The following is a 24930-nucleotide window of genomic DNA, read 5'->3' on the forward strand; positions in this document are numbered from 1 at the left end:
GCAGTAGGTCCGATCAGTGAAGGTGACGAGCACCTATTACAAAGTTATCCAAGTGACTCATACCTAATAAGCTAAAAAAGTAAAAAACCATAACCTATAAATTTTACAAATGTTCCCTGAATATTATTAGTTAAAGACATTATAAATACTTGATTAGTACACATAACTGTATAATTTGAACTGCGTTCGTTATTATTATTGTTTCATATATGTTATCTTGATCTGTTTTTTATCTTATTTATATTCTTTTGTTTCATACATATGTACCAAAAATAGATTATTCTCATTGTCTTATATCATCAGAAGAAAAAAAGAAAGAAAGGAGAAAAAAGGAGAAAAGAGTTATCCCCAGGCCAGAGGGAGTCCACATTAACATATCCCTAATAACCTATATTATTGATTCACTGGTACTCCTTTGTCTAGAGGAAGGGTACTCCCTTTAAGAAAAAATTATAAAGAGAAGAGTAATCGTTACGGTTACTCCAAAAAACACACCAGATCTATCCCAATGTTTAGGCCCCTGGGTTCCAGGGTCTTTAACTTGTGTATCCAGAAGGTTTCCCTCTGGGATAGCTTCTTAACTCTATCTCCTCCCCGCCAGTAGGGCAGAACATGCTCAATCCCCATACATCGAAATTCTTTAAATGAAAAAGAAGGACAGCTGGAGCAGTGGGCGGAGACTGAATGAGTTACAAGTCCCTTACGTATATTGTTTAGGTGTTCCAAGATTCTAACTTTAAAAATACGTTGTGTCCGTCCCACATACTGTTTGCCACACGGACACTGCAGTAAATATACTACATGGTCCGTGTGGCAGCTAATTGGTGATTTAATCCCAAAGGATTCTCCAGTTACAAAACTGCCGAATTCCTTGGTTCTTTCCATATGGGCAGTGGTGCAGGCTTTGCAGCTATTGCATCCTCTAAAACAACAGAGGACTAGATTCAAGTTCCAACTCTTTTTCTTCCCGTAATGCGGAAGAAAGAGGTAAAGGCATTTTCAATTTAACTGGCATTCCTCTCACATCAGATGAAATAGATTTACTTTCAAAAGGGATGAAGTTTGCCCCCAACAAAATGGCTAATGATTTCAATCTGTATATAGACCTTAAAAAATTTATTCGCTCCCTAACTATTAAAAGGCATTTTCTTCTACACCCATCCAATATTGAGGGTGATGCTAATAGTATAGATGTGAAAGAGAATTATAAATTTCAACCTAGGTCCCATTTTTTTCCGGTTCAAAGTAAGGGTCCATTCTTGGAGACCTTTGAGCATATGGTGGACCAGGCTTTTCAATCCATTACTCTCGAAAGAAAGAGAGGCTCATCCCCTTTTAATTTAACTAAGAAGGAGAAGGACACTTTACAACATCTTATGGAAAGAGAGGACCTGGTGATCAGGGAGGCCGATAAGGGAGGAGGGATAGTGTTGATGACAGCCTCCTACTATCTGAAGGAGTCCCTTAACATCCTGGGGGATAGGAAGACGTATATCAAATTACAAAATAATCCCACCCCGGTGTACAACTTAAAACTGAAAGAAATTTTGACTAAAGCCAGGGATAGCGGAATTATATCGCAAAAGAATTTTGATTTCTTGTTCCCAAAAAATCCAGTAATTCCAATATTCTATTTTCTTCCTAAAACCCATAAACGCCTCCCTGATCCACCAGGTCGCCCTATCATTAGTGGAGTGAACTCTCTCACAGCTAATTTGTCAGCATTTATGGATTCGTTCCTCCAAAAATATGCCCAGGGGGCCCCCTCATATATACGCGATACTAAGTCCTTTCTCCAAGAATTGGAGAGTATAGAATGGGAATCCGACTACAGTTGGGCCACGCTGGACGTGACATCTCTGTATACGGTAATCAATCACCGTTTGGGGCTGGAAGCTCTTGATCACTATATGTCCCAGGATTTGGACTTGTCCTCAGGCCAGAGGGATTTCATATTGACTTCGGTCCAGTTTATATTAGAACATAATTTTTTCTTTTTTAACGATCAATATTTTCTCCAGATAACGGGTACCGCCATGGGCACCAGGTTCGCCCCCAGTTATGCCAACACCTACATGCGGAGATGGGAAGAACTCTTCGTATGGTCTGGGCATGACTGGAGGGAGAACCTGGTGCTCTGGCGGCGTTATATTGACGATGTGATCGTCATCTGGAAGGGGTCTTCTGACAGCTTTTCAGATTATGTTCATTATCTCAATTCCAACTTGTTCAACCTTGTGTTTACTCCTGAGTGGAACAAAAGTAGGATCCATTTTTTGGACCTCGAAATTTTCTGTGATCAGGGCCAAATCCATACTAAATGTTTCTTCAAGCCAACGGATGGCAATGGTTTCGTTCACCAACGTAGCTGCCACCACAAACCGTGGCTTAAAGGCATAGCGCGTAGTCAGTTCACCAGACTTAAGCGCAATTGTTCCCGCCCACTTGATTTCCATACCCAGTCCACACATATAAAGAATAAATTGTGTGCGAGGGGCTATAACAAAAACACCCTAGAGAAAGAGATCCGTTCCATAGGCTCTTTAGAACGAAGCCAACTGTTGGAGGACAAACCACCGGGGACAGGAGGGAGGGGTAATTTCAGATCTTCCTTTGGAACTCAATACAATACCGATCATCTTAAGATAAAAAGAAGTTTAACTGAATTCTGGCCTATCTTACAACAGGACCCCATTTTGGGCAGTTCTCTATCTGAACGTCCAACAGTAATTTTCAAGCGAAATAAGAACCTTAAGAACATGCTAGCGCCCAGCTATGCGATTAAAACCAACAGATCTAATGTACCTCCCGATTCAGGTTGTTTTAGAGGATGCAATAGCTGCAAAGCCTGCACCACTGCCCATATGGAAAGAACCAAGGAATTCGGCAGTTTTGTAACTGGAGAATCCTTTGGGATTAAATCACCAATTAGCTGCCACACGGACCATGTAGTATATTTACTGCAGTGTCCGTGTGGCAAACAGTATGTGGGACGGACACAACGTATTTTTAAAGTTAGAATCTTGGAACACCTAAACAATATACGTAAGGGACTTGTAACTCATTCAGTCTCCGCCCACTGCTCCAGCTGTCCTTCTTTTTCATTTAAAGAATTTCGATGTATGGGGATTGAGCATGTTCTGCCCTACTGGCGGGGAGGAGATAGAGTTAAGAAGCTATCCCAGAGGGAAACCTTCTGGATACACAAGTTAAAGACCCTGGAACCCAGGGGCCTAAACATTGGGATAGATCTGGTGTGTTTTTTGGAGTAACCGTAACGATTACTCTTCTCTTTATAATTTTTTCTTAAAGGGAGTACCCTTCCTCTAGACAAAGGAGTACCAGTGAATCAATAATATAGGTTATTAGGGATATGTTAATGTGGACTCCCTCTGGCCTGGGGATAACTCTTTTCTCCTTTTTTCTCCTTTCTTTCTTTTTTTCTTCTGATGATATAAGACAATGAGAATAATCTATTTTTGGTACATATGTATGAAACCAAAGAATATAAATAAGATAAAAAACAGATCAAGATAACATATATGAAACAATAATAATAACGAACGCAGTTCAAATTATACAGTTATGTGTACTAATCAAGTATTTATAATGTCTTTAACTAATAATATTCAGGGAACATTTGTAAAATTTATAGGTTATGGTTTTTTACTTTTTTAGCTTATTAGGTATGAGTCACTTGGATAACTTTGTAATAGGTGCTCGTCACCTTCACTGATCGGACCTACTGCTGCACTTTTATATTTTATCTGCTTGGTGTTGTATCACCTTTTAAAGAAAATAAAACTACAAATATTTTCTACCATTACTCACCTGGAGTCCTGTGTCCCATTTGGCTGCTAGACACTACCGAAGGATACCAGCATCCCCCCATATTTCCTGGGGAGGCACCTTGAATGCTGTTTTACCTTTACTATCTCGTGAGTGCATCCATTTAAGCGCACATTTTTCACTGTATATACTGTATCACACTATTGTTTTTTTCCTTGTATGTTCCCTATATAGACTGTACAGCCGTATCCCACTTCTGTTTGTGGTTCTATACATATATATGATCGTTTTGTGGTGGATAACGATCTTGGGAGGCTACAGACTGATTGAAGTTAAGTAATCGATATTTAACACTCAACAACGTAGTTGTTTTGTTTTTGCTGGTGTAGATAGTAGCTGTTTTTAACCGTTCAATTAATTAATTTATCAGGGGAAGAGGGTAACGATTTGTAACTGTTATTTTTTTTTAAAGCTCTGTAATCTATGATGGGACGTATAGTCTGGTCTTTATTTCTCACAAAAAACATACTGGAGGCAGCAGGTGAGCTGGAAGGTCTAATGAACCCCTTACGGAGGTTTTCATCCAAGTATTCCTTGAGGATTTTTAATTCAGATTCAGAGAGAGGATAGATGTGCCCAAAAGGTATGGGGCACCAGGTATGAGGTCTATGGGACAGTCGTAGGGACGATGAGGTGGGAGTGTTTCAGCTTCCTTTTTACTGAATACGTCTGAGAACTCAGAATAACAGGAAGGTATAGTTGGTTCTTCAATAGTCTGAAAAATTGGAATATGTTGTAAGCATGTCTCCTTACAATACGCAGAGTTAAAGTGAGAGAGAAGGGAGACGAAGTAATTTGTGGGTTGTGGTCCCTTAACCAGTTGATTCCTAGTATGACCGGATAAAGAGGAGAAGAGATAATATCGAATATAAGATATTCGGTATGAGTATGATGGGGGGTTGTTCTTACAGGAATAGTTTCATTTATTATAGGGCCCGAGGATATGAGGGAGCCGTCAATCACTCTGACAGAAACAGAAGTGCTTTTGCGAACACAAGGAATTTTATTTTTTGTTACAAAGGATGAATCGATGAACACCCCGTTTGCCCCAGAATCAATGATGGCTTCAGTCGTAATTCTTTCTTTGTCCCACTGTAATATGAGAGAAATAGAGGAGAATTGAGTGGTTGTTTTAGAGGGAAGTGCACTTAGTATAGAAGTGGTATGAGCATGCTTACCGCCCTTTGGCCGTTTCAATAAGGGGCAATCTGGGATCAAGTGATCTTGCGAGGCACAATACATGCAGAGGTTTAGTAGACGTCTTCTAGTTTTTTCTTCTAGTGTGAGAGGACTTCTTATAGTGCCTATTTCCATAGGTTCATTTGGTAATGATGGTTTTTCAGTTGTTTTTGAAGGACCAAATGTTTTTTTCCACGATGAACCCGAGAGAGCTTTTTCGGCCTTTCTTTCTCTAAGCCTTCTGTCAATGCTGATTGATAGTTGAATCAGCGCGTTTAATGTAGTAGGAAGTTCAGTTCTAGAAAGTTCATCCTTTACTGCTTCGGATAACCCAATTCGAAATTGGTTGCGCAGGGTTATGTCATTCCATTGAGTTTCTATTGCCCATCTTTTAAACTCCGCAATGTAATCTTCGACAGGTCTATGTTTTTGCTGTAGAGTTCTGATGGTTAAATCAGCTGTAGACTGTTTGTTAGGATCTTCAAAAAGAAGAGAAATAGCTTCAAAAAAATTCATCCAATGAGTCTAAGATGGGATCATCATTTTCCAAGAAGGAGTGGGCCCAGGCCATTGGTTCACCTCTTAGGAAGGAGATAACCGAACAAACATTAGATCTTTCAGTGGGATAAGATCTAGGTTTTAGAGCAATTAATAACTTGCAGGAATTAAGAAACTCCCTGTATTTGGATCTATCTCCAGAAAACTTTTCGGGATTACAGACAGCAGGGTCGCTAGCAGAGTGCATAACAGTATGAGGAGTATGGGTTTGTAAGTCTTTGACATAAGTAAGAATCCGTTCATTTGTAACCTGGAGGTCTTGCATGCCTTGGGCAAGTGTATCGACTCTTTGATTCAGCATAGTAAATTTTGAATCGAAATCTGCTGGATCCATTACAGAGGCTGGATTAATCTGTCACGTTTACATAGATTGATGTGGAGCGCATTGATGTGGAACTGCAGATTTCTTAGGATTTAAATTGATGATTAGAAAATTAGAGAATAAAATAGGAATTGTCTATTCAATATAGGAAAATACAAGTTCTGTATCTTTAAATACTTCGCTGTTGGTTTAATTGGAGTAAGCAGTTTCCTATATACATGCAATCTAGCACATTTGGTGTTTGCAGTTTTTTAGGGTAATGAAGAAAGCCATGAATGAAGTTGTAACAGCAGAGATTCGTTTTGGTTTTAGAGATAGCAGGTCAGGGAGCAGACTGTAGCAGAAATGCTTGGAGAAACTTGAGAGCAGACTATGGAAGGAATGCTCAGCAGGCTTGAGAGAAGGAAGTTCTTATCAAAGATGAAACAATTGACTTAGCTTCCAGAGGGTGATCTTCAGGTTCCGGAGTTCTCCTCCGGGGAGGTTCTTTCTGAGGGAGGATGAGAGAAGTCCAGATACTAGCCGTGGTCGAGGAGAGGAGAAGGAGGTTAGTTCGAGTTCCAGTCCGGTTCGGTAAACAGGTAGGGTTGCAGAGAAACTTTCAGCCGGTTTGATTTCGCGGTAACGCTGTTCATTAATCCAGCGTCTTGCATCTGGCGCGGTCGCATTATGTAGTGTGGCGAGACTGCGTCAGAGAGAGGGTGTGGCTAAACTCCGTCAACCCGGAAGAGACAAGGAATTACCGGTAACTGGGGCATGACACCCGTGAAAAACCATACCTGGAGAAACGCATCCACCGCCACGCACGCTGGGTCCGGGAGCCAACTGAAGTACGTCCGAATCTGATGGTCGTCCCGGAGGCGAATAGATCCACCGTGACTGAACCCCTGCGACGCTTGAGTACGAGGAAGATGGGTCGAAAGAGTTTCCAGTCGCTGGCATCCTTCCAATGTCTGGAGAACCGATCCGCCGGCAGGTTCGACTCCCACGGCAGATATTCCGCTTGTAAGGCGATGTTGCGCTGGGAGCAGGAGCTGGAGATTCCCTTCCTCACATCCGCCAGAGTGCGAGACCAGCGCCCTCCAAGCGGTCAGTACCTCGCACCGCTGAGACCTTATCCATCCGAAGGAGGATGCAGCAGCATGATCGGTGACTTGCCAGGCTCCGAACCGCCAACGAACCTGCAATCAACTCCAGGCAATTGATGCGGAACTCCGATTCCGAGTCCGACCATGGGCTGCCCCTGGACCCGGTTGCGCACGTGGCGCCCCAACCCCCGAATATTGCCTTGCCGTTCCAGGACGCCATGCATAGAAGCCACCAGCGTTGTCCGGCCTTCACGTCCGGGCACATAGAAATCATCTGTTCTGAAGAGGGTCCCCTGCGTAGAAAAAAGCCTTCAGCCGTTGCATGGCCCTGTAGTGTAGTGGGCCCTGGTAGACAGCCTGTATCGAGGCTGAGAGGAGGCCCACCACGCGAGCAAGCATTCGAAGGGAAATACGGTCTTGCCGTAATATCCGTCTTATCCCCTCCCGAATGGTCAGCATCGTTGCCAACGGCATGCGGGTAACGCATTCCTTCGCATCGACCTCGACACCCAAGAACTCCACCGCCTGGGAAGGGTCCAATGCTGATTCCTTCAGAACTTCCCTGACGTTTATAGGAGATTTTAGACAATATTGCACTATTATGTGTTCTTTTTGCTTTATCTCCAGGTTGTTTTAAATTCGTTTTAAACAAGAAGACACTCCACCTTATATTGTATGTAGATTCCTTCAGATAGACTACGAATCCCAGGTGCTCCAATAAGGAGATCGCCGAACGCGTCAGATATATGAACCTGGAGGGATCTTTGCAGAGGACCAGCAAGTGTCCCAGAAATATTAGGAACCGGACACCCTCTGACCAGAATCGGGCGACCACAGACTGCAGAAACTTGGGGAAGCACCATGGGGCCGAGCTAAGGCCGAACGGGAGGTCTGCAAATAGGTAAGGGACGCCATTCCAGGTGAAGCGGAGGAAACTGCGACAGCTCATGTCCACCAGAATGAAGAGATAAGTATCCTGCAGGTCCAGTCTCGTGAACCAGTCTCCCGGCCGGAGAAGGTCCCGAAGGTGTTGAACTTGAAGTGGTTGTAGACAACAAAGGCGTTCAATTCCCGCAAATTAATCACTGTGCGGAACACCCTCGACTTCATCTTCACTAGACAAATCGAGCTGAGGAAAAACCCCCGAATCCGGGGCTCGCTGGACAGCGCCTATGGCGAGCAGAGGCCGAACCTACCAAGGACTGTTGATCTTTTGCGATGAAGGGGACTCTTGGAGGTCCAACCGGCGGAAGTCCATGACGGAACCCCGTACTGTCTGAAGGACCCATGCATCTGAAAACACCTCCTGCCACCTGTCTCTGCAGTGAAACAAACTGCCTGTATGCAATAGATGGAACTGAAAGTGGTAGGAGCTGTACTCGCCCGTAGGAGAACTCGCCCGTCCTCTGGCACGGTATCCACGACCTCTATCTGCCCTTCGAATGTAGGGAGGTCTGGGCTGGTACGATAGAAAAAAGGATGGGACGGGATCTGTGTGGGCCCGAAGACCAGCCGGGACAATAGTGAGTGAAACACCTTCATCATAGAGGACTGTGCTTTATCCAGGGAAGCAAATAAATTGCCGCGTTCCTGTAGCTCCTTCATGAAAGGTTCCCCGAACAGTAGGTCTTTTGGCCGGGGGGCCAAATTCTTTGGACCCTAGCTCCGATAGCTTGTTGTCCATACGGAACAGCACCGTTTTCCTGCGTGCAGTGCAGAGAGTTACATTAGCATTGCCCGGGTCCAGGCTCGTACCGTCTGTGTAGGCCACGACCGTCAGGGCCAACATCCTGCACAAAGGGGCCCAGCCTATCCAAGCGTATATCTTGCGCTGAGCGAAGGCTACTCTCGAACGTTTTCTTGGGGTCTCGACCCGTACGATGCAAGTACGAGGCCACCAGGGGGTCAAAATCCGGGGCCGCCTGCCACCTTGTCCGGCAGGATGGCCAGGGGCATTCTGCCCGTAGTTTCTTGCGGGCCTCCCTTTCCAAGGGTCTACGGACCCAGCAGCGCACGAATTGTGCTAAGTGGTCGGGCCGCGACCATTTTGAGGACTTGGGGTGCCGGATAGAGTGAGGGTCAGACAGAGGTTCACCTGTAGCATCTAGAAAGGTGTTCCTGGCGCGTCTTTATCCTCCTAGCGCCAACCTGGGCCAACACCACGGTCCTCGTCCCAACCATCTTCTTCCACTGAAGGGGATTGGTCTGCCCGCCACTCATCCAGTACGGCCATGGTAGGGGGGCAAGGAGGCCTCCTCCCCTGCGCCCGATAGGCGGTGGCGCCTGGCCGGTGAGGTTGATCACCTCGAACCATGTCGCTTCGCCGGAGCCTTGTCCTTCCGGGAGCGTGGTTCAGGGCCTTCACCCTTCCAATAGCGCATTTGCGCACTTGCCTGCTCTCTTACGCGAGAGTCTGACTCAGCCGAGTCGTCTGCCAAGCAGGGGGATCCACTCGCACCCCTGTCCATTCGAGATTGAGGGAGAGCCCTCGCCAGGGCTTCCTCCATAGAGGCGGGCACTGCCGCATTAAACAATGCCTGCAAACTCTGCTCCTGTGCAGAGGCCTCCATAATGTCCGTGATGATTGTAGGTGATACCTGAGGAGATAGATAACAGGTATCCCTAGCAGGCAGTAGGGGCCGCACCCCTATAATTGGCAGAGGCATGTATTAACGCATGCAGGCACAATAACAGGGGTCCAGGAATGGAGCCGCCAGGCCAGGAGCATGCGTAATATGGCACAGACAACGCAGGCCAAATCATGGGGCACAGACAAAGCAGTTCAATCAAGGGGCACAGACAAAGCAGGCCAATCATAAAGGCACAGACAAAGCTGGCCAATCATAAAGGCACAGATAAAGCTGGCCAATCATAAAGGCACAGACAAAGCTGGCCAGTATACGGGCACGGGTAGAACCGGCTCAGTAATAAATATAGGCAGGAAAGGAAATCCCAATAGGTGACATTCAGGTAAATCCGGATGGGTGTGCAGGGTAGAGATGTACCAGGTCCCCAGTTTAGGCCCAGACCAGTGTGGGAATAATGTCACCAAGCAGGGTCCCATGTAGGAAAACATGCAGATGTAATGTATAAACCAATCCTCAATTAGACCAGGCAGCATGCATAGATAAAGCAGAATAGGCACACAATCCATGTACTGAGTATGACTGCAGTTAGTATAGTTTCAAACAACATGTATCCTACTGCTACATGCATAGAGACAGGGAAAACATAAAATAAGATACATAACCTGGTATAGCAGAATATATTGGCTACACAGTAGGCTGTGTTTGGGTGCAACAAGGAACAACTAGCCGATAGTGCTACCCGTAAGATGTAGCAACATTCCTAATCCCGGCAGAAAGAAAAAACTCCCAACAACATCCACAACTAATACTGTACCACCAGGGATGTGGACAGAGAAATAGAGCCACAGAAGAAAAAAGGAAGCCTCTGACTCCCACCAGTGAGTCTATATCCTAGCTATTAATGCTTCAATTGCAGTGTAAAGGGAAGAGAAGAGATCCTTGGAGCACCCCCTCCTTAGAGTAAAATCGGTGAAGCCCAGGTCAATGGTAGTTAACTCTTAGTGTCTCTTACTTTGGTCCCCCGGCGTTCTCTGTGATGCTGCAGGCTCGTGTGGAGCAAGATTTTCTGGGAAGTCGAATTCAGGTCCAAATGGCGAATTCATCACACTGAATTCGGTTCTGAATAGCGAATTTGCTAGATCAGATTCGGCACATAATATGATGAATCTAGATATGCAAATAAGGGTTTCTAACATCCACGAATCATAAGGAATTCCCTTATGACATTGACCAATAGAAATTAAGATATCCCTAAATATACTTACCGCTCTCACTCCTTGTTGCCAGGCTGTGGTTCTAGTAGCCCAAAAGTGCCTTCCTTGTATATTCTTTTCCTGGTTTCTGACTCCTCTACCGTTAATCTGGCCACTAAAAGGGCCAGTGCACGGCTTGCCTATTTATTGTGCTATAGTCTGCATGTTTTTAAGTTGGATCCTGACAACAGGTAACTGGATGGTGTTGGAGGCAGTGGCGTACACACAATCCATGGGGCCCCGGTGCGAAACTGATCCATGGCCCGCCCCCTCCCCTCTCTCCCCCATCCCTCCTGACACATACATATATACAGACACACACACAAACATACACACAGACAGACACACACAAAGACACATACATACAGACACAGACACATACATAGACACAGACACATACATATGGGGCCCCATGGATTGTGTGTACACCACTGCATTCATAGACACACACGTACATACAGAGACACATACACACATACAGACAGACACACACACACACAGAGACACACTGTTACTAGGGGTGATTTGGATTGGAACTCAACTGCAGCTTGTAAACTCCCTAATTACAATAGTGAAGAAATGGAGAATCCTTAAGTATTAATACTGTAGCTTTAAGAAAGAGAGAATCACTGGTAACTTGATTCAACCGAAGTTTTAATAAGTGTTAAACTTAAATGAATTGCATTTAGGCAATAATCCAATAAGAAGAGGTGCAAGTAAACAACACAAAGTTCATTATTTAGTATTTCTTCAGAGATGCATTAAGTAACATTCTTTAAATTCATGAGATTAATCTTCAATAGGAACAATAATCAAGTAGCTAAGAATATTTGCAAAGCAAGAACAGTTCATAGTGAATAAGCATGATGGGAGTTTTCCTTCATGTTAAACATGATGGGAGTTGTCCTTCATGAGATTAGTAGTTTGTAGCACTGAAAGTATTTGCAAAGCAAGAAACAGTTCATAGTGATTAAGCATGATGGGAGTTGTCCTTCATGAGATTAGTAGGTTGTAGCAATGAAGATTAGAGCAAGCAAGCAATAGTTCATTAATAAATGATATTGTAGACAAATAGCTGAAAGATATACTTAAGGTTTATATGAGTAGTCCTCCAATAGTCCAGACATATGGTCCACTTGTAAAGTAGCAAAGTATCCGTTCTCCAGTAATCCTTTATGGCATGCAGCAATCCTTGCATTTGCTCAAAGGCTGGAACGGCTTGTCTGAGCTTGTGGAGAGGTAAGTCTGGTGGAAGCAGCTCCCAGTAGCTGAGCCTGTGGAGCCCGCGGTCTCGCGGAGGCAGCTCACACGTTAGCTCAAACAAATCAATCACCAAGCACCCTCTCTCTGGCCCAGTCTCCCTAAATACTGTCAGAGCTGTATCAGAGGGGGCGGGGTCCGGCTCCTCACAGCTGAGTGCCGAACCCGGAAGTGTTACTCCATGACACACACACACATACATACAGAGAAAAACACACATATACAGAGACACATACAGATACAGAGAAACACACACACATACACAAAATGTTTCCTACCTTGTTACTTTCTCTGGGGTCCTGTGGGGGCTCAGCCTAATGGGAGTCAGAGTTCCCACTCTGATTCCCTCCTCCTCCTTCTTCCTCCCGCGCGTGCTCTGATAGCTGGGAGGAGTGACCGGGAAATAACTTCCTCCCAGCGATGATGTAATCACAGGGGGCACTATATAAATAATAACATAATAATAAATAATACTAATTAGGGACATATGCATTTGCAAAGCCATAACAAACATCACATGGATAGTTAGACACAATAGAATATAGTAGCCCTCTGGGTCAATCTCACAGCTGTGGAGCACATGGGGCAAAGCAGAAGGAGAATTGTCACTTCCCTAGGCTTAAGCCTTGAGGCCTCTTTTGAACAGTCAAGGCCCAGATGATGTGACAAGTAGGGAAACAAGAGTGATGGACAGTTGGAAGGTGTCCTGTAACCAGGAGTTGAGCATGTGATGGAGGTTAGCCGGCCTGATAGATTTGGGAAAACCAATGATTTCCAAGTTATTTCTATGAATTCGATTTTCAAGATCATCCAGTTTAACCTGAAGCATGGTTCGAGTGGATTGTAGCTCATGGAACTTGTCTTCAGTTGTACTTTAAGAAAAGAAAAACCTGCACTCTCTCCTTAATCCCTATGTATATTTAGACAAATGGAGGTCATTTAGTTGCTCCAATGGCCATTGGAGGGAATGCCCGCCTGCCAACGTCAAGGCAGACCCCCCCTAAGCGGGTCCTAACCCTGACCCTTCAGCATGCTTCCTTGAGCTTCTGGCAAATATATCTCTAATGAGACAGATAGGGGTATTTTTTATATACACCCCTATATACTTATTAACCCTTAATAGGGAACACATGGGATGGGCGGCAGCATTGTAACCAGGCTGTGTGATACTAAGTAAATACAAATACAAAAACAGAAGAAGTCCTGCGCTCACTCCCATCACTGCTGGGCCGGCAGCAAGGACTACAGTACACATCAGCCCCAATATATAGTAAAAAACAAAGAAAAAAAGTTACCTGCGCTCTCTCCTTAATCCCTATGTATATTTATACAAATGGAGGTCATTTAGTTGCTCCAATGGCCATTGGAGGGAATGCCCGCCTGCCAACGTCAAGGCAGACCCCCCTAAGTGGGTCCTAACACTGACCCTTCAGCCTGCTTCCTTGAGCTTCTGGCAAAGATATCTCTAATGAGACAGAGAGGGGTATTTTTTATATACACCCCTATATACTTATTAACCCTTCAGTTGTACTTTGTTGAGTTTCCAATAAAGTGATTTGGGAGGAATGAGAGTGGATAAGATGCAAAGTACTATTAATAGATTCCTTAATGTCCTTGAATTGGGATTCAAATATGGGTTTGACAAGTTTGGAGATTTTACAAGCCATTTCCGAGGTCTGCTGTGATATGACAGTTGAGGCAGAATATGCTTGAGATGGACCTTCATATACATCAGAGCCAGTCGGCGAGAGGGCAGGAGTTGCCAGCAGAGAAGGCTGTCTGAGCAGGTGTTTCCAATGTTTACTTCTTGGGGTGTTTAGAGATGGATTTGTTGATTAATTTATCTATTACAGGAGAGAGAAAAAGAAGCAAATGACAAAGATAGAGGAGAAGCTGAATGAGGGAAAGGGTCAGCAGAAATAGTAGAGAATAAGTGGCTGAGGAGGTATGAAATAGAGGTGGAGAGTCTTGGAATAGAAGGAGGTGACAGAGTGTTGTGTGTAGATTAAGTGTGGAGGAGAGGAAAGAGCAGCATAGATAATGAATGGACCAGTTTACATGGACACTCTGAGCACCAAAACCAGACTGGTAACCTCTTGAACCACTTCCTATGATTTTGGAAGGTCTTCACATTTTGCACTCCAAACTCCGTAAGAAGCATCATATTGGCAGGGTGCACGGATTGCACCAATTAGACAGAGGTCATCAGACATGTAGAAATAACAGGTTTTTGGGGTGGTTTATTCCATTTAATTAATTCTTAAAATGGGCTCAGTAATATAAATGCACTCTGCAATCTACCCTGCAGCTTCACTATTGATATAAATATAAAAAAATCTTTATACGCCACTTGTAGGAAGGATAACATTGAGAATTACACTTTACCACCACCAGAACATTCTAGGAGGATAACTGAGTAACACCATATTTTAAGTACACAGTGCCAAACAAACCCCCGTGTACTGCAGTTTGGGATGGAAGTGTAGAAAGAGGCTAGGGAAAGCGAGAATGTATGTAGCATAATTTTAGGCTGAAATACCCCTGATGTAACTCGTTGAAAACCAGTTGATTTATGTGTCAGTTTATTTATGTAAAGCTAATACTGTACAAAGTCTAAGGAAAAATTTAGAAGAAAATTTTGTTACCATCTAAATTTAATATTTTGGTAAATTCGGAATTGCTCTTGTTGTACATAACTTCTGTTAAAGGGACACTCCAGTGCCAGGAAAACAATCCGTTTTCCTGGCACTATAGGTCCTCCCACCCCCGGTTGCTGAAGGGGTGAAAACTCCTTCAGTGACTTACCAGAGGCAGCGATGATGTCCCTCGCCGCTGCTTGTTGGTCTGCCCACGCCCCTCCCCATCCCCACGTCATCTGGCGGGGGAGACAGATTCCGCCCGCTGGCGGAGACCTAATGCACATGCGTGGCAATGCCGCGCACGCTCATTATACCTCTCCATCGGAAAGCATTGAAAATGCTTTCAATGCTTTCCTATGGGGATTTTAGCGACGCTGGAGGTCCTCACACAGCGTGTGACAGCCACTAGAGGCGGAATTAACCCTGCAAGGTAAATATTGCAGTTTATGAAAACTGCAATATTTACAGTTGCAGGGTTAAGGGTAGTGGGAACTGGCACCCAGACCACACCAATGGGCAGAAGTGGTCTGCGTTCCTGGAGTGTCCCTTTAACGGTATCTTTTTGGAACTTGATTCTTTTTATAGAATTTTGTGTTCGATACAGTGTTTTGGGTCTAACTTCCATCAAGATTCCCATTAACATATATCTTATTTCTTTGAAGATTTCCATGAGTTATCAAGAAGGAATCTACTACAATGAAGAAGACCTAACTTTTTCAGAGGGGATTTTTCCATCTCTGGTAACTTTATCTTCCTTTGCTTACCTGTATTTATTGCTAGTGATCCGATATTGTCCACAACTCTCTCTAATTCTTTGGTCTCTTGTGTTTTGTCTCCTTGGTAGCCATATATACACATAGTCATATTCTTGGGAATCATCTGGTTCCTGGAATGGAGATTTGGGACAAGGAGTGTGAAAAGAGATCCTGTTTTCAGGTAGGTAGCATGATCAGTGTGTTGCTAAACACATTGTGGGATAGGGATCCTGTATCACAATTACATACAGGAGACTTAATGCTCTTGAGATATATAAAGAGTGTTCCTTTTCACATGATTTCCAGCATCATTCCATTTCTTTTATCTAGAACTTCCAGAACAAAACTTGTACCTAAACGAAACCCAGAGGAGTTGGGAGATGCAGATGAAGAGGTTCTGGCTGAGAAAGAAAGGGTTAAAAATGCAATAACGTCTAAAAATCAGGAGGAGGTAATTTTATGCTTTTCTGTAGTACAGTGATATGTTAAAATAAAAAATAAAAAACATTAAAATGCCAAAAACAGTCTATGTATGATCGGAATAAGGGGTTAAGTCAGTGGTCAGGCCATCACCAGGTAGATTAGTTAACTTTGTCTGACTTAGTTAGGTCACTGGGCAAACTGTTGCTGGTGCCCTGGGACTGGTCAGGGATTGCTCAAAGTTCTGAGCTAAAAACAGTCGCCCCATACCCTCCCTGTTTGTATTATTCTTGTTGTGTTGTTTGTGGGTGTTGAAGGGGCAATGTCATCCTTAGGGATAAAAATAGCGAATGGACTTAATGGAGAATGGTATTAATGGGGGTCAGGTTATCTACGACCAATGTTCCCTCTAATTAATATTGTCAGGGACACATTCTCATTGATACTTAAACTGTATTGCCATGGTTTTGAGATAATACAAATGTAACGGAACCGCTGGCACCCCGACCGGGTACCTTCCTTTGATGGATGCTTCTAGTGCTTTCCGAGGACTCCAAGCACTCTGCCAGACACCATAACCACTGCAGACCCCACGAACCGCCGCAGCTTGGTTGGGGTCTTGCCGTCTCCACCCACTCTGGACCCAAGACCAGGGTCCAGCTTCTAGTAGGTCAAACTCTCCAAATGCCAGAGCGCAGGAGTAGGAACAAGCTCTTAGCAGAGCTTAGTGATTATACCCTGGGGAGTATAGTGATTATAGCTATCCCCAGAGTGTAGTTCTCCAATCCCCCAAACATGAGCTGAAATTTCAGGATTGTACAAGATGCTCTGCTTTTTAATGACCACACACTGGCTTTTATGCAAGTCCCCATGCAAAGGGACATCCCACAGGGTGGGACACAGTACAACCAATCATTTCCAGGAGAATCGTAAAACACACAATCCATCCCCTCTGTGATATAATTACTGAACACAATGGGTTAATGTAATTTATCACAGGCAGGAAAAATACACTTTTTATACATACCCTGTAACCTAAAAAATATGCATCATATTCACATAAAACACACATATTCAGAATCAGCATACCTTAAATATAAACATAACCAAACATCATACAAATCCCTCCAGTGGATAAAAAGTTAGACGGAAGTCCTTAACGACTGCAAGCACATTTTCCTGCCCAAAACAGTTCCATAGATTTGGGCTGTGCGGCCGGTCAATTTTATGCAGAAAAAGTCCCATTCGAATGCACGAACGAGGCTGTTCGTGCATTTGGCTCAGTATAGCAGTGAGTTCAAACTGCCGAACAGGACTTAGTCTCTGTAGCTGAAAACGGAGTGTAGGAGAAGGTAAGGGTCAGCGGTGTTCGTTGAAATGTGTAGCCGAGTTCAGTTCCATGAATTTGGCTACACAAGTCTGGGGACACTGGGGACACCGTCTTAAAGGGGCATTGTCGCACAAAGTCTCAATATGTCCCCAGACGGCTCTTAAAGAGCCAGCATGGTCCAATACAAGTCCATAAGCCACAATGCAGTTCTTAAAGGGCCAGCAGCAGCACAATATAAATCCATTAGCCCAAATAATGTTTGTAAAGGGCCATACAACCCAGGGCCATAGTCATGAGGCAGGAGGCTGGCAATCAGGCTCCTCCAACAGCCAGGGGCAAAGGGCAGCTTGTCACCTAAAAATCTAGTGACAAAAGGCGTTTCGTCACAACAAATATGACTGCAAACTATATTATTATGCCCACATGCCACATTGCCTACATATATTGTAGGCAAAAAATAAATAAATGAAAATCTAGAGGTATCAGATACTGCAGTATCGCCTAAAAACAGTAATGAAAAATGCTCAAACATTTTTTTCACTTCTATGCAGCTGGTTCAAGACCACTCTGGCTATTCTCTTTTTTAAAGCCCTTGAGGGGCATTGCACATTCATAAAGGGTTGCCTACCCGAACTGTTTGTGTTTTTGGTGTTCTTCACTAACATTTTTAGCACTTTGGTGCTCTTGATATTCTGATACATTGCTATATCAGTACCTCTAATTCGTCCTAGGTCTCCAGAACAGTTACAGTGTTTGACTATTACTGCTGAGCCGCAACAGAGGGGTCAGATTTTGTGTGCTGGAAGACGTTGGGGAAATGTTGTCTGAAATATTTTGCACCATAACCATAGATTGCTCATTTAAGTTCATAAAGCATAGCAAGTCACCAAACCAACCATATCGCCAGGTATAAACATTTATTCTTATTTGTAGAAACCAGTCATCATTGTAGACAGCCTGCGCAAAGAGTTCAAGGTCAAAAAAGGTCACTCACTTTTCAAGAAAAAAAGGAAAGCGGCCACCAAAAATATCTCGTTTTCTGTGAAAAAAGGTTGGTTTGAGAAATATTCCTGCAAAGTTTACCAATTCATGCTTTAATAATGCTACAAAAAAAAACTGAAACATATATACAGTTAATGATGAACTCATTGCATGGGAGGAGCAGCAGCTGAGGCAAGACTGGTGTGCCGTGGCTTAGAAGGATGAATAAAACTTCTTTATTTTGCTTTTACAGCGGCCCATCTAAACATGCACAATAACACTCTAAGGTTAGAAATACATGTTTGATGTGTATTTAAATGAGCAAACTAATGTTAGAAATGCAGAGTTCTGTCATGCCAAAGCACGAGTTGGCCTTTGATATATGTTATGAGTTGTTTTTTATAAGCGTTGGAATAACATTTATTGTGGGCTCTGATCTTACACCAGGCCTAGGTCATAAAACGTCTAGATAACTATCACCAGAGCTGGACATAGGACATTGTAAAAGGTATTGGTGCATGTGCTCTGACTTTGGAGTCTTCAAAGGACAAGATAGTTTAAGAAAATATTTAGTGGGCAATAAACTGTGAGGCCAAACATCTAGTTTTTAGTTATATAATGAGGATGTTGGACTATCCAGGGGATATTTCTTTTTTCAACAACTACTAGGAGACCTGTATCATCTGAATCTCACACAAGAATTATATATAATGGGTAAATATATGTAAGGAATTTATTGTGTTTTCTGCTATTTTATTTTATGGGCTGTTTTGCAATTTGTTATCTATGTTTCTGTATGTCATTTATTTCTGTATTTTTGTACCCGGCACTGTGAATCCTTCTTGTCAGATTAAATGTTTACTTAATCAGCTTGTGTCTTTGTTCTCTATGAACTCACTCTCCTGAGGAAAGCTCAGGTAAACACGTTACCAATAGGGTTGATTATATGTGTCTAATCAGTAAAGTAAGGTTGTGATACTATAATTCTACTGTGTGGGGGGGGTAACCTAAGACGCCCGGATTTAAAGTCTTGGTGTTGGCAGTAAAGTGTGTACTAGAGTGTTAGTGTAGAAGGGATTGCAGGGATTAATTTAGTGGTTGCTGGGACTAGCAACAGGTAACAATGGGTCTTGTGTCATTTACCCATTCACTTCCACACTCTCCCTACCGTCTTGGCTGGGCCAATAGCCCACGTTCGTGACAAGTTCCTTTTGAGATTTGCCTTGATGTTGGCATATAAGCTTGCGCTCTTCTGTCATGCAGTGATACATAACCTATAATGACCATGTATGGAAAGTGCTCAGATAGCGGTATGATATGCTGTGTTTAGAAACAGTGGCTAAATAAACCTTACTTTATGTACCTGCTCAGACATGATAGGAGCTTGAATCAGGTCTAATAAACAGGTTTTATTATCACAGAATATTACTATAGATTGTGCTTGCAGATATTCACACATGCCCTCTCTAATTATATTCTTATAGCAATATCATTATCTGAAATTCACTGTAAAACGCTAAGCCTGCTTTCTGTAGAATGTAGCACTGTGATTAGTATAGGTGGAGACATTGCATGGAGCATGTGATTTGTTAGAGGCCAAATAATTTTAAAAGGTGCCATTACACTTATGATGCTTTTAAAATGCAGTGGTGCATGATATTCTCCAGCAGTAACAATCATTTTGTCTCCAAATTTTGTTCTTTTTGTCCAAAGGGGAGGTTTTGGGGTTGCTAGGACCAAATGGAGCTGGGAAGACCACCTCAATATCCATGCTGGCAGGTGAAATGAAACCGACTGCCGGTGAGGTAAGTGGACACATTTCATATACAGGCTATGCAGCGTGTTCTCATTCAAGTTAATGCAAAATCCATGTTCAATAAATCCTCATAAAGCATTGTATTTATTTGGAAAAATATGACAACCTGATTTAAAAGAAGTTTATTTTACAAAGTCCTGCATGTTTAAGCCATTGTTAGAGAGGTGAGTGAGTACGGGATACTTTCTCCATGACAAGGTTTACAAATATATATATATATATATATATAGTGGTTACATTGCATTAAGACCCTTTAAGTCTAGTTTTGGTGTTTGCATGTATTTTGGCCATTTCAATCTAAAACATGAAACCCCTGTCTTTCCATCCAAACTTGTTTTGTGTATTTATATTTTTGGTGTTACTTTATGTAATTTGGCTATTTCAGTCTTAAACATGAAACCCCTATCTTTCCATCAAACTTATTCATTAAGTTAAAACATATAAAATTAGGCTGTCATTGCTGCAGGCAATTTGTGATAATGTGTCACCTTGCTGTTACTTCTTACTATAAATACAAATGTTTGGAATGTTAAGGATTGAGTCTTCTTTCTGTTCCCATGTAACTATCCCCGTGCAGATGGTCCTGTGTATGCCTGGCTCTGGTGACCTTCAAACATCCAAAGACTGCACTCCATTCCTGGGCTACTGTCCCCAGAGCAGCCCTCTTTGGCCAAATCTGACTGTTAAGGAACACCTGGAGATCTACGCAGCTGTAAAAGGCATGAAGAAGGAAGATGCGGACAGCGCTATCAGGCGGTATGGTCCATAAATGTTAACCTGTATGGCAGTAATGCAGAACCAGTCTCCCCTGGATTCAGTTAGTTCAGTGGGGAAATGCTGCTGGTTCCCCTATTTACCACTATAACGTCTTAAAGCATAGAATTTAGCAGGGCTAACCGTACAGATATCTTTGCTATAATATTATATAATTAGCAAGAGTTCTCTATTTAAAATATATAAATAAATTGAGAATACAATAAAAACAAAGTTTTGTCTTTTAAAATATGTTATTAAATAAAAATATGAATATAGGCACATACAAACTTAATAATCCGTTATAAACTCTGCTACCTATTATTGTAAGATTAAAAAATAGGCTTGCAATATCAGTAAAATAGAATAACATACCCTCTTGAACAAGTTGTAATGAATCACCTGGCACCCGGACTGGGTACCTCCGTTGAAGGATGCTATTAGCGCTTCCTGAGGACTCCAAGCACTGCAGCAGACACCACAACCACCGAACCGGAGAAGCATACGAATGCTGTAAACTGCTGAACAGGAAAAGCATACAATCAGCTTACACTCCTGGCAATCAGCATACAATCCAATTCCCCCAAAACGAGACAACACTTCGTTTTGAGGTCAAGCAGAACTGACTGTACTGGCACATACAGCCTCTTTTATTCACAATCACAAACATAGTACTGCCCACAGGGTTTTGAAATACAACCAATCAATCCGTACAATACACACAGACACTCCCACACAAAATCCTCCCCTCTGCCGGTGATATGATTACTGAACACAATGGGTAATATAATTATCACAGGCAGAGAAATACAGTTTTTACAAAATATTAATAACTTCCAAAATATACATACCAGTCACATAAAACATACATTTTCAGAATCAGCATGCTTGAAATATACACATACTCAAAAATCAGGGCAATCGTCTCAGGGGTTAAAAAGTTAAGGGAAAGTCCTATTTGTACAAATGAAGCATGGCTTTTCTGCCCAAAACCAGTTCCACAGAGTCTTCTACCCTGGAGATAATTGGGAAGTAATCCAATTATCTCCAAGGACAGAGGCAAAACTCAATTAGCCACATGGTAGCAAAACACAATAAAATACATAAAAATATATAACTGTGCAGCTATTGCATAAAACAGGTACATTCAACATATCCCCAGACAGCTTAGATCTGAACGGCGCTCAGATAACATACATACAGTTCAATTGCCATGGAGCCAAAGTCTTTCACATAGTCTTTCGTTATATGAATGGGCTCCATGGCATAGCTATCTGGGGTAACACTGCTCACATAGGGAAAGTACAGAATGACCCGGCTTTCGGGTCTTTGCAGGGGAAAATCAAGCATTTTTACATGGGGCCATAGTCACATGGCAGGAGGCTGGCAATCAGTCTTCTCCAATGCCCAGTAGCGAGGCTGGTTCCGCCACACAAGTCCAACTCTCAGTCATGATAATATTAATAAGTACACATATTTATACCTTAGATTTTCAATTTGCTTATGTTAAGACGTACCTCAGCTTGGCAAAGATACGAGGCCATGAGCATTAAATGACATAGCCTTGACTTGGTAATTTCACAAGGAAACATTTTAATCGGTCTATTGTCATGCCCTAGTGTAGCGTTACTTACCTTCTCCAGGGCCCGGCCGCAGTCCTCTCTTCAAGCCGCGCGCGGTCCTGCGGCTCATCCAGGAAGGCGGGCAGTGACCGCGAGAAGCGGTCACGTGTCCCGCCTGAAATTAAGAGCGTGCTGCAGGTATCGGGCGTGCTCTTAAAGAGACAGTGGGAGCCTAAATTGACAAAAGGCTCCCATTGGCCCCTGTCATGCCATACTCCCCATACACTTACCTTTTGGGGGTGTGGATATGACAGGAGCCAATCACAGTAGTTTAGAAGCTATTTAAACTTACCTTTTCCTTTACTCCCTGCCCTATCGTATTGTATTCAGTTGTGTTCCTCCGTATTGACCTTGGCTTTGTTTCTGACTTCGTTATCTCTTTATCCTTACCTGTTCTGTTTGCTGGCTTGCTGCTTACTGTGTACCTGTCAGGATCGGGACAGGGATCCAACACGCAGAGTGGAAAGGTACGTATACCGGGCCTTAGAATGGCCGGACTAACGTACCGAGAGTAATAGAGAATAGTCAGAGACAAGCCGAGGTCGAGGGAACGAGAAGACAGATAAGCGAGAGACAAGCCGGGTCAAGGGATAACAGAGAAGCAGAGTAGTACAACAAGCCGAGTCAAAACCAAATAGAGCAAACTAGAATACCAGAGCACTGAGTGACTAGACAAGCTAGAACCACGACAGGGCAATGAGCTGAAGTGAGAAGTAAGCTTAAATACCCTGGCTCTGGATGGTAATCACGCCTCTGACAAGTACCGATAGGATATCGGACACTTGAGTGACAGGTCGCTCGCGATAGCGTCATGACGTCACGTATTGAGCGTCCTGCTAGAAAAGGACGTGGATTCCTCGCGGCCGGTGTTTAAGTGACTGGATGAACCGCGAGGAACGAAGGAAACAGCTCGCCTGGACGGGCAAACCACCAAGTCTCTACCTCCCTTAGAGGTAGAGGCCTCAGGTACCCTGACAGTACCCCCCCTCTCAGATACGCCCACCGGGCGGAAGGAACCGGGGCGAGATGGGAAGCGGAGGTGAAATGCTCTGCGAAGGCGAGAAGCATGAACGTCCTCCTGAGGTACCCAACTCCTCTCCTCAGGACCATATCCCCTCCAGTTGACCAGATATTGCAATTTTCCCCTTGAAATTCTGGAATCAATGATGGAGCTGACCTCGTACTCCTCCCGACCCTCCACCTGAACAGGACGAGGCGAGGAGACCTTAGAGGAGAATTTGTTGCAAATAAGGGGTTTCAACAAGGAGACATGAAAAGAGTCAGGAATGCGTAAGGCAGGTGGCAGAGCAAGGCGATACACAACCGGGTTGATACGAGTGAGAACCCTGTAAGGACCTATGTAGCGAGGAGCAAATTTCATAGATGGAACTTTTAGGCGAATATTCTTGGTACTCAACCATACCCTATCCCCAGGAACAAAAACAGGAGCCGCTCTTCTATGCTTGTCAGCGTGTTTCTTGAACAATGAAGAACTATGTAACAGAATTTGCCGAGTCTGATCCCATAATTTCTTCAGGTTGGCGACATGATCATCAACCGACGGTATCCCCTGAGAAGAGGAAACCGAAGGAAAAATCGAAGGATGAAAGCCATAGTTCATGAAGAAAGGGCTAGAGCGAGTTGAATCACAAACAAGGTTATTGTGTGCGAACTCCGCCCAAGGAATCAGACCGACCCAATCGTCCTGGTGTTCGGAAACAAAGCATCGCAGATACTGTTCGATCTTTTGATTGGTACGTTCAGCAGCTCCGTTAGACTGAGGGTGATAGGCAGAGGAGAAGTTCAATTTGATACCCATTTGAGAACAAAAGGATCTCCAGAAACGTGAGACAAATTGAGAACCTCTATCAGAAACAATCTCCGAAGGAATCCCATGTAGGCGAAAAACCTCTCTTGCAAAAATTTCCGCCAATTCAGGAGAAGTCGGAAGTTTAGGTAATGGCACGAAATGGGCCATCTTAGTAAATCTATCCACCACCGTGAGAATAACAGTCTGTCTCTTGGAAGCAGGTAAATCAACGATAAAGTCTATGGACAAACAGGACCAAGGTTTCTCAGGAATGTCCAAGGGGTGTAACAGGCCACATGGAGAAGCATGAGGTAGTTTAGTCTTGGCACAAGTCTCACAAGCTGCGACGAACTCCTCAATATCTTTTCGAAGTGAAGGCCACCAGAAATCCTTGGATATCAGAGAGTATGTCTTGCGAATACCAGGATGCCCAGCTATTTTACTTTCGTGAAAACATTGTAAGAGTTCCAGTTGAAGTTCAGGAGGAACAAAGTTTCTTCCCTCAGGAGTGTCTCCGGGAGCTAGATGTTGTGACTTCAAGATCTGGTCAAGTAGCGGAGAATGAATCTTAAGACTGGTATTAGCAATAATATTGCATTTGGGTACAATGGAGGACACAAGTGGTTCAACTGAAGCAGAAGGCTCAAATTGGCGAGATAGCGCATCGGCTTTAGAATTCTTTGAGCCAGGTCTGTAAGTCAGAACGT

At 43.5% G+C, this 24930-nt stretch overlaps 2 protein-coding genes across 3 annotated transcripts in view; one reads left to right on the forward strand and one right to left on the reverse strand.

The window, feature by feature from the left end:
* The window catches only part of LOC134611849 (ABC-type organic anion transporter ABCA8-like), a 224764-nt gene that overhangs the window by 178025 nt on the left and 21809 nt on the right, over positions 1-24930 (forward strand). For both annotated transcript variants that reach the window (XM_063456115.1, XM_063456114.1), the window contains 6 exons: positions 15399-15476; positions 15581-15672; positions 15822-15942; positions 18175-18292; positions 19936-20027; positions 20616-20794. In XM_063456115.1, coding sequence (XP_063312185.1) covers positions 15399-15476; positions 15581-15672; positions 15822-15942; positions 18175-18292; positions 19936-20027; positions 20616-20794 — 680 coding nt within the window. The remainder of the gene's footprint in view (positions 1-15398; positions 15477-15580; positions 15673-15821; positions 15943-18174; positions 18293-19935; positions 20028-20615; positions 20795-24930) is intronic.
* The window catches only part of GNA13 (G protein subunit alpha 13), a 598177-nt gene that overhangs the window by 21668 nt on the left and 551579 nt on the right, over positions 1-24930 (reverse strand). The gene's annotated exons all lie outside the window — the stretch shown is intronic.

The sequence above is a fragment of the Pelobates fuscus genome, chromosome 5 (genome assembly GCF_036172605.1).
Source record: "Pelobates fuscus isolate aPelFus1 chromosome 5, aPelFus1.pri, whole genome shotgun sequence".
NCBI classification, from domain to species: Eukaryota; Metazoa; Chordata; class Amphibia; order Anura; family Pelobatidae; genus Pelobates; species Pelobates fuscus.